The following is an 11,008-nucleotide window of genomic DNA, read 5'->3' as shown; positions in this document are numbered from 1 at the left end:
TTCACATTTCAAATATGTTCTCAAATTTAGTTCAAAGAATTTTAGATTGATCAAAGCATTTCGTAGATTGACAATCATTGCCCTCTTCATATTTAAATCTCAATCTACCGTATTCTAAGTATTGGTACGATTTCTCTCCTTCAATTCCTTTGCCAAATCTTGTGATGCATTGGTGCTGGATCCTTATTTTGGGATATATAGTAAAAGAAACAAAATTGGTCTTTAGATTTCTTGTCAGTTTGATTAAAGGCAGGCCGGCCCACTGGATGAAGAGATAAGAAACGGAGCACAACTCCCACACCACTGGATGGTCATCAGCGACCGAAGAGCAGAGCCGAGATTGAGAATAAACGAAGAAAGAAGAAGAACACAAATGGAGGGTGCCGCGCAGATCGCTCTTCCTGTTCTGGGAATAGCGGCAGTTGCTGCTGTAACCTTCTACGCCGTGAGCTTCATGGAGCTGCGGGAGGTGCGCGCTGAAGCTAACCTTAGCCATCTCTTTCAGCCTGCTTCCTTCCTACCTTTCGGTTTTTTCCTGGCAGTAAATGTCTCTATGTTGATTGTCGGCAGAAATCTTTCAGAGAGTTGGAGGACTCCGAGGAGAAAGAAAGCGTGGGCGGGTTCAGGTCGTCCGCCAGCACCAGGGAGCGGAGGGCTCGAAGAAAAGCCGAGAAAGAAGCCAGGAAATGATCGATCGATCGATCGATCAATCAGTCGTCAGTTCTTTGTTGTTAGCTAGCCTACTCCTCGGCCTCCTTCATCGTCTGCTTATTTATCCACCTTGATCTATGCTAGATAAATTCTATCTGTAGTTATATATTTGTGTTGTTCTCATGCAAATGAAATTAATTCAGGCCGTGGATTGGAACCATCATACTGGAGAAATGGGATGAGGAAGATACCAGGCAAATACTCTCAAAATTCTTGAACCTGTATTAATTCGTTCCACATTGATCTCCCCAGTAGTAAAGTATGTTGTAGGTTTAAGGGAGGTACGACCAACTACAACTCAGGTGCAACTTCATGAATTAATCGAGGGAGGGAAAGCTCCTAAATAAAAAAATAAAAAAAAAGAGTCATCTAATTTTCCTCTAAAGCTCAAGTTAGAAAATGCTTCGCAGATGTTAATAATGGAGATTCATGAGCTTCATAAAGAGAAAGATTAAGGAGGAGAGTTTTTCCTTTTCCATATGCTTGGTTTATCGTCATGTGATCATCTCTCCTTTGCTTCTTCGTATGGAGATAATATTTTATGTGATGCTAGGAGACTTATGATTTGTTGTCAGAGAGGATCCTCCCTGTTATGCAGACAGGTGGTGTAATTTTGCTTGATCGGGAGCAATCGTGGAAGCAAAGTAGGTATGCAGTAAGAAGGAAATGACTAAACACTTGCCAGATTGACGAGGTTTGTCATTATACTCTTTTGAACAACGAGAGAATGGATCGAGCTCGACCTTACGGAGGTGCCGTAGCACATTATGATCTTTATTATATAGAAACTATATTCTTATCGATGTGGTTTATGGATATGATATATCGACGACATAGGAGCGCTGATGTGTGTGTCAGTGATATGACGAATACGTTAGTATTCGAGTAACACACAAAAAAATCCTCCTCCCTCGATACCTACTACTACTACTGTGTCATTTTTCACTCCTAGTTGTTGATCAAATCCGATCCAATCCGAACGGGTCCGAGATGTAAAATTAGCATCCTGATGATGAGACCTATTACGAAGCGGGTTGACATCAAGAACCGGATTTTTAATCCTCGAGTCCGGGTGGAGGGTATCGTGCAGGGAGGAGGCCGACGAAATCGAGGAGGGTTAAGTGTAAAATCCAGGTTCCGAGAGGGTTCGAAACCCAACTGTCGATTCCTTTCTTCTGGGGGCAAAAGCGGCCTTTTCCCCGGCGGTGGTCCGCGTCTCTTCGGCTGCATCCCCCGGTGCCGCAGAGGAGTGAGCCACCGATGTCCGACCGAACCAAGCCAAGAAAACCCAAGCCTTCCTCCTCATCCCCACCTCCTTCCCCTACCATAGCCCTAACCCTAAAGATGGCTCGCCGGTCCCTCCTCAAGCCCACCCTCGCCACCGCCTTTCTCTCTCTCCTCTTCCTCTACGCCCTTTTCCACACCCTGCTGACTCCCTCCCCCTCCCCCTCCCCCTCCGCTGCCATCGGCCTTTCTCCTTCTCCTCCTTCGGCTCCCAAGATTTACCTCTACGGCCTCCCCTCCAAGTTCACCTACGGCGTCGTCCGTAGCTACCTCCGCGCCCGCGGCTCCCCGGTCCCCGCCAACGACGCCGACATCCGATATCCCGGTCACCAGCACTCCGCCGAGTGGTGGCTCCTATCCGATCTCGCCCGTCCCCCCACTGCCCGGTCCCCTAACTCACCCCTCCGGCTCACCCTCGACCCCGACGAAGCAGACCTCTTCTACGTGCCCTTCTTCTCCTCACTCAGCCTTGTCGTCAACCCGATCCGTCCCGGCGGCAGTGACATACCGGGCGGCGGCGGCGGCGGCTCTATGGCGTACAGCGACGAGGGGACGCAGGAGGAGCTGGTGGAGTGGCTCGAAGGGCAGGAATACTGGAGGCGTAACAGGGGGAGGGATCATGTGATCGCGTGCCAGGATCCGAATGCGCTCTACAGGGTGATAGATCGGGTGAGGAATGCGGTGCTCCTGGTGTCGGACTTCGGGAGGCTCAGGGCCGATCAGGCATCGCTTATTAAAGATGTTATATTGCCGTATTCTCACCGTATCAACTCCTACAAGAGGGACGTTGGGGTAGAAGGCCGGCATTCGCTTCTTTTTTTCATGGGAAACCGGTACCGGAAGGAGGTATAACTATTTCTTTACTTGCTTCTTCTTTCTTTCTTTCCTTAGTGGAATTTTGATCACCGTGCCCAACGATCATTCTTATTTGAAAGGAACTCATATCTGGATTTAAGTAGACTAGCTAATAAGTGACAGGTTTTGTTTGCATAGATGGTACTCATAATTCATACCACACTTCTAATGTTGGAAAGAGGGATTTTATTGGTTAAAATAGATGATCCAGATTCTCAAGCGTCCCAAGTGTTGTGGGTTTTCTAGATTTTGTTTTTCAAAAAATTTGGAAGGTTTTTCTTCAAGATGTCTCATGAATGATGGTATAAACAAAAAAAATGTCAACAAAAACATTCCATATTTTGGTTCTTGAATTTGCCTTTAAATACAAAAATCTCAAAAAAAAAAAAAGTTTAATTCTGAAAGGCACTAGTGTTTATATCATTGCTTCCTGATATATGAAATGACTGTTTACAGATACATGTTTTCTACAACATATATATTCCTTTCAAATGCTTAACCAAGTGATTTCTCTAACTAGTTTGTCAAGTGCACTCATTTCTGAATCACAATTAAAGCTCCATGTTAATGGTCATTATGACTTGTTCTACTTCAAAAATTAGATTGGTACTTTATCCCTCTCCAGACCACTATAGAGTATAGTGGTTGGAGCCTTGTCCACCGAACACCCTATTTTTTCTTAATGATTGTTGTGATCACCTTTGTATTCATGTGTAGATTTTTATTGGTGACCATGAACAAATTTGTTCAATGAATTCATTGTGTTTTTGTCAGTAAAAGTAGATGATTCAAAGTGATACGTCCTTCTCCCATATCCTTCTTTGTATGAGATGAGGTGGGCACAAAATTGATGACTTATAATCTTATCTATGGATTTTTAGGTGCTGCTTTAGACATTACAGTATAAGAAGCATGACTGTTTTTAATATTTTTGTTTCTGGCAATATCCTCAATCTGCATGTTTTTCTTCAACTATCTGCCTTGTGATGATATAAATATAATGTTAAATTGCACGGAAATAATTACTGATGTTGTGGCATGTAAAATTTGTTTTGGGCCTATCTTTTCGAGATATTATCACAATACAACAATTCATATTACTTTGAGCCTGGACACATATGCATTATGCAAATGAAGCAACACAATTGAAACAAGACGAACGAAAGCCAATTTTTCACCATTAAAAAGTTATTATTTTTGTTTATTCATTTATATTAATGGTCTCCTTGTTCATATACAATCATGTATTCTTTCTTTTAATCTAGGCCTATTAAGGGCAGCGCCATCTGTAAGCATTAGGTAAGGATGTTGTTTCCACTGCATGTAAGAATTTATTCTTTCGTTTGCTATAATGAAGATGCCTCAGTCTATCCGTTCTCCTTAATAGGGTGGAAAAGTACGTGATACTCTTTTCCAAATACTTGAAGATGAGAAGGATGTTGTCATAAAACATGGAACACAGTCCAGGGAGAGTAGACGCATGGCAACACAAGGGATGCACTCATCTAAGTTCTGCTTACATCCTGCAGGAGATACCCCTTCAGCTTGCAGGTTATTTGATGCAATTGTTAGTTTATGCATCCCGGTGATAGTAAGTGACTACATCGAGTTACCTTTTGAAGATGTTATAAACTACAAGAAGATTGCGATATTTGTAGATACTATTAGTGCAGTGAAGCCAGGATACCTAGTTTCAAAGATCAGGAAAGTCAGCAATGAGAGGATTTTGCAATATCAGCAAGAACTTAAAATGGTAGGGATTATTGTTCTGGTTCCAAAGTTCATCATTTTATGCAATTATATTTTGTTATAAAGATAATCATAGGTAGAACTCCATTTACTGCTGTTGGTTTATCGAAAACACTGGAATTCACAATGATTCAAATTTGTCATTTTAGTATATATTTTACCTAGATAGACACTATATATTTTAGTATATATCTTTATATTTTGTTATAGAGATAATCATAGGTAAGTTGATATAGAACTTTTGCTTGTGTTTCAGTTGATATGGTATTCTTGCCTCTTCGATTTCACAATTAAGGCAGTTTGACTTCATTTAAGCTTAAGATTTCATGCAAGAACTCCATATCCTGTTGTTCTTTTCTTGTGTGCATAAATGTGAGGTCTTGAATTATTATTTACTTTTCATGATCAACATAAGATGGGGGTACGTTTGGTGCTAATCCACCTAAAGATAGGTAGAAACATGTACTTTTTAGGTTTTTCGATCATGATCACGACAGCATTGAACCTTGGGACTTCTGTTCCCTCTCAAATCGTACTTAGGATCATCCTTTTTTTTATTTGGCTTAGAATTCCTACATGAGATGACCAGCTTAATGGGAGGGCCTTATGATTATGAACTTGATCACTTGACCATATGGTTCGCCAGGACAACTTGTTTTCACTTGAGGTTGAATGTTCTTCTCCCAGCCTTGGAGCAAAAGTTGTTTTGTCAAGAATGCTTTCTCATATGGCCATGGATGAGTAAGGTAAGAAAGCATTTGATGGAGAACCATCTAGCTTTATAAAGGATTTCAGAAATGTTTATTCTAGATAAAGAAATCAATAAAAAGTTATCAATTAGTTGGCCTAGAAATTTTAAGAGCTTTGTTGAAAATTGAAAAGTCTTTTGGTTTTTTTAGGATCTAACCTAGGGACTCATTTTGTATTAAGTGCAATTATTTCCTATTTAAGTATCCTAGAAGTCATATTTTGGATTTCTAAAAAGCATACAACTTTCAAGATTACTCTTGGGAATCATGACTTTCACTGATTATATCAAGGCTTCTTAACTCCTAAACCCCTAGGAATCATTACTCTTGTCAATGGATAAATCACTTCAGATTTGAATGAAAAAAAATACATTTTTTCTCTTTTAGTCTCTTATTCTCCTCTCTTATCTCACACTTATTTTTCTTTCTTTTCTCCTCTCTTTCTCTCTATTTCCCTACTTTGTTTTCAATCAAATACTGACTCAAATGCTTTATAGATTTATAATGCTTTTGAATTAGATGCATGTATTTGAAAGTCAAAAGTAAATTGATTGACGGTTCATCAATTAGTTGCTTTTCTCTTGTAGCCGGAGATACTTTCCACTCAAATTTTCTACAGGTTCATTTAGTTGCAGGGCAAATATTCCACAGAGAACTATTTTTACCACATTTTATTTTGTAGGAAATCATAGAATCCAGAAAACTTACTTTTATCTGTTGTAGTTTCTTGATCATCATCTAAATGCTCTAAACTGGTCATCCAGCAAAGCTTCTATAAGGACTTTTCCTTTTAACACAAAATTGTGATGATAGTTGATACAGTTACATTCTAAACAAGGTTGCTAAACTGTTATATGGTTAAGTGGTCTATAGAAGTGTATGTAGAATCTAAAATCTATGAATATCTATTTTTAATTTAATAATATCTCTCTCTGCTAGTTGTGGTGGATGTCACATTAGTTGCTAAACTGTATTCTTTTGACTGTTTTTCTGTTCACTTCTTATTAAATTATGCAGTCTTGTATTTTTGGGTATATGCCATTATTGGTCTAGCTTGAAATAATTATTTGCTGCTGAAGATGACAAAAAGCACAATAGTATCTGCTTACGATTGGCTATGTGAATCTATTTTGCCATATTTTTGTTAAGTCTGTGTGTCTGAATGGTTAAGGTTTGTTATATTCTAAATCGCCATTATACATTAAAACTTCTTTGGTCTTTCCTCTCCTCCGAAGTCTCTAATGTGGACTAATTCAGATGCTATTTTTGTGCAGTGTAAAGTTCTCATCATACATGACTGCCCTATGTATCTTTAAATTTTTTGCTACACCTTAATTATCACATACAAAATCATATCTCGAAGGAAATTTCTTGCAAGACTATCTAACCTATCTAACCAACATGATGTTGTACATCAGTATTGTCAACCAGAGTGACGTAGAAAGGATGACTACTACAGTAATAGTAATAGTCTTACAAGATTAGTAAGTTCTATTTCAGAAATAGACCTTGTTAAATTTATCTATAAGGTTGAAAAGGTTTTTTTTTTCTTTTTTTGTTGGTTTTGTTGGGATATGGTTGAGGTTGGGCTTTCTGGGTGAGTAGATGTAAATTTGGACCAGTGCTTTAAAATGCAAAAAAATAACGTAAGTATCTTTTGATGTAGCTCGATCCAGCCCCTCTAATATTAAAGAATAACAGTACTTCATTAAAATAGTATCTTCCCCCATGCCATTACTGATCCTTTCATACTTCATATATAAATCTTTTTCAAACACAAATTGAAGAAAAATATCTTATCATGTGAATGCTTCCATAACAAAAAGGTTAGTGCTGAAAAGGATTTCGTGGGAAGAAAACCATCTTATCTGCACCTAGATGCAGTGGCAATAGTGCAAATATTCATGAACCATTTCAAATGGTGAGGATGAAGAAGTTGGTCTGAGTATTGGCTCAGATTTTTGACTTGGAATGCGGAAATATATTCAGATAAGGAAATTTAATTCATGGATATAATTATCAAAGGATAATTACATAATACAACTACAAGGAACAAAATAGTACAAAAAGGAACAAAATAGGAAGGAGAAACAATAACATGGGAATAGAATTACATGTTAGACATCCCATAAAGATTAAAGCTATTAGGATAGGATTAGATGCTGATCTATTGAGTTGTGGAATTGTGATAAAAGGTTTAAGATGAGGAAATTTACTCATCTATGTATATACCATATACACAGGCAAAGGGTACATGCAGCATTGCACTTACTATTTGGATACTAAAAACAAACATGAAGCTATGGGAGGATAAAAAGACAGAATTAATGTGTGGCACCAGTCTTCTCAAAACTAAAATGGTTTCAATCCTAGAAATATCAATGATGACCAAGCTAAGACAAGTGCTGAAAAATATTTGGAGAAAGGATCATAAACAACTTAATTTTGTTTTAATATAATATTACTTTTGGTTTTTGAATATGATAGGTGTTTTGAAAATAATGAACATTACCTTTGTATGTGATCAGGAAAATGCACAAAAATGTCTTTCTAGAACTCATAATCAATGCTCTTTGTCACAGCTTACAAAGTACTGTCTTTTTTTACCAAATTATTCTTGAGGTAGCCCATTTACAATTTTTACCATATCATTCGTGAGCTAGCTTTTTATATTTGTTTTTAAGTACTTTCTGGTTGGCTTTTCCATACTTAATTACACTGAATTTGTCTAGTGAGATTGGTTCAGTATACAGATCATTTAATGATATACATATTGATCCCTGTCCAGTCCGATATCCTATTGTATTTTTTGTTCAGTAAGGTAAGGATTTGCTATTTTGTGATGTGTAGGCTGCAGCCTCTTTCTTTCACATAAATTGAAACATTAGGATACGTAATTCTCCCATTGAATTCCCCTTTAATGAAAACTTATTACCCTTCTTTTTACACTCTTATTAGAATCCTTAGTAGAGCTAATCTGTTGCTAGATTAGAGGAGATTTAATTAAACATTTTACTTTATTTCCTTTGGCACTTCAAATATTGAAAAAATTCAACACATATCAAGTAGGATTTTCAATAACGATTATACTGATGTTTATAAAAAAAGAAAGGCATAGTGTTTCTAGGTGAAAATTCAACTGTTTCTAATAAAAAAGGGGTGTACTTAATTTGCAAGTAATGAAAATTCAACACACTGCACTTCCACCAATGTGAGTTTTGGGGAGGTCAATGACTAAATATAGAGAGCTTGCTTCTTATAAAACAGTCCATAAAGTCTTTAATAAAATATTTACTTATGAAATAGATCTTAGGCATCAGTTTTCCTTAAAATCCTCACTATCATGTCCCATGATTTTGAAGTTGTAATTGATGATCACACCTCATATTCTTTCTAAAGTTGAGATTGCTTTTGTCATCTTGTTCTGAACGAACACTATTATGCATTTAATGGTGATGCTTGTGAGCTGTTAAACATCCCTTATGCATTAGAGTCGGCCAGGTCTATCATGGCATTAGTCATATTATAAAACAATTAGATTAACATAAAAAAATAAAGGTTGAAATAGGATCGAATAATTGTAGAAGTCAACTGATATTTACTTTTGAGGTAGTATATTTGTTTCAGATTTAATCACCAGACAATTTTTTTTTTCAGGTGAAATGGTACTTTGAATATGAAGATCCAAATGGAACTGTAAATGAGATATGGCGTCAAGTTTCTTCAAAAGTTCCTCTAATAAAACTGATGATCAACCGTGACAAACGTCTTGTCCAGAGAGGCCATGATCCCGACTGTTCTTGTATATGTTCCAAACAGAATGGGACTATCAGTATCAGAAAATGAGTCCAGAAGATTAGAAGGCTCAACACCTCAAAGCACGGCAGGAGATTTATTTCAGATCGGAAGACGAAATTTCAGTTTGATACCAAGTGACTGTACGTGTGTCTGACTACTTTTATTCAGGGAGAAATATTGTTTTTTGTTGTTAAAGTTAATTCTTTCATTATTTGTGCCTTATAATACGTCGAAGCATTTCCCTTTGTTTCCAGTATGAGTGGATGAACGGTCTGCAAGTATGTGGAACCAACCAAAGTTTCCTTCTAGGCCCTCTTGGAAATAACATTTTCTGTTGCAGTTTTATACTTTTTCCTTGACCTAATATATGTATATAAATGTGTAGATCAATGTGTCTCGGCCAAGTTTTTGTTCATTGGATGAAATGAAATGGAACTGCATACTCGAAGGCTCGGAAACTGGTAATGCTTCTCGTGTTTGATCCATCTTACCTTTGTTGGTAGCAGCTAAGTTTGTCTATCTCCTCAAAAATCACAAGATGCAAATTCTAGATATTCGCGAGTTGTCATATTTTCAGTATCATATGCTGGCATTTTCAAGTAGGAATTGTACTCAGCACATTATTAGATCATCTTAGAAAATGATCTTAACAGAAGCAAATAAGGATTTAAATTATTGATAAATGATTGAATTTCAAATTCAATATGTGATCCCCTAAACGATTTATGATTAAGGATCAATTCTTTGAATTCAGGTACATAATTTATGAAAACTATATCCCTCCTCTCTCTCTTTATATATATATATATATATATATATATATATATATATATATAGAGAGAGAGAGAGAGAGAGAGAGAGAGAGAGAGAGAGAGGATATCACAATGAATAAGAATATAACCAATTACATAATATGATTTTTCATGGTATCAAAGTCTTACTGCTTTTCCCTCTGCAATCCTCGTTGATCTGTCCCAGCTTCAGCAATTCCCTGCCCCGGTGACAGCAACTCCCGTGCAATCGAGAGGTAAGCTGATCTGCACATCACAACTTCCTCTTCTCACCTACTGCTGTTGCTGTTGCTGCAGCAACAACAATGCAGCCACTGCGTCATCTCAGCTACGCCTCCTCCTCACATTGCAGTGGACGCCTTCGATCTGATCCGGTGCTTGCGCTTGCACCGAAGACGAAGATGTACGATTCCTCTACGTAATCTGCTCTGCAGCAGATCTACTCCACCTCACTGATCTGATCAGTCCTCTGACGATGCTGATCTGATCTGCCGCCTCCGGCCTCGTCCCATCTCCGGCGATCTCCTCTTACAATGTTCTGCTCTTTTCTACCCTACGACATTAAATCTGCAGCACCAGCACACAGCTGTTGCAGCGCCTGCTTTCGGGAAGGGTTCCCCCAAACTTGATTGCCTACCTCGCCTTTGCAGCGACTTTCTCGACTCGGCGAACAGCAAACACTCTTGGCAACGATCTTCTGATCTGACATGATCCAACGGACAACAAACACTCATCTGGTTGTGGTCTTCTGATCAGATCCAACGGTGCTCGGCGACTGCTTCTTTCTCTCCCGCTTTCGGGAACAGATAGCGCTGCATCCAACTAAACTAACGCCCCATTCAAAGTCTACAGCATGACCTCTTCTTCAACCTCTCTAGTTTTGATGGCTGTTTTGTCAAGCATAATTCATCAAATCTTTCTTTTGGATATAATTTATTGGGTTATTTCAATGACTCTCTAAACTGTCCATAAAAAAGATCCAAACACAAAAAGAACAACTTCAATGATAAATCTTGATTATAAATTATAACTATTATAAGATCATTTTATATAATAAGATATTCAAGCCTT

The 11,008-nt window shown here is 38.0% G+C and overlaps 2 protein-coding genes across 2 annotated transcripts; both read left to right on the top strand.

Moving 5' to 3' along the window:
• Positions 1-307: 307 nt before the first annotated feature.
• Positions 308-871, top strand: LOC135593383 (uncharacterized). The gene is made up of 2 exons (XM_065083366.1): positions 308-469; positions 571-871. The coding sequence occupies exons 1-2, from the start codon at positions 308-310 to the stop codon at positions 688-690; spliced, it is 282 nt and encodes a 93-aa protein (XP_064939438.1). The 3' UTR covers positions 691-871.
• A 156-nt stretch (positions 872-1,027) lies between these two features.
• On the top strand, positions 1,028-9,493 carry LOC135593381 (probable arabinosyltransferase ARAD1). Its single transcript, XM_065083365.1, has 3 exons — positions 1,028-2,841; positions 4,238-4,603; positions 9,006-9,493. The coding sequence occupies exons 1-3, from the start codon at positions 1,972-1,974 to the stop codon at positions 9,192-9,194; spliced, it is 1,425 nt and encodes a 474-aa protein (XP_064939437.1). The 5' UTR covers positions 1,028-1,971; the 3' UTR covers positions 9,195-9,493.
• The last annotated feature ends 1,515 nt before the right edge of the window (positions 9,494-11,008 follow it).

Source organism: Musa acuminata, chromosome BXJ1-9, assembly GCF_036884655.1.
Source record: "Musa acuminata AAA Group cultivar baxijiao chromosome BXJ1-9, Cavendish_Baxijiao_AAA, whole genome shotgun sequence".
Classification (NCBI taxonomy): domain Eukaryota; kingdom Viridiplantae; phylum Streptophyta; class Magnoliopsida; order Zingiberales; family Musaceae; genus Musa; species Musa acuminata.
This window is presented reverse-complemented; position numbering and strand designations above follow the sequence as displayed.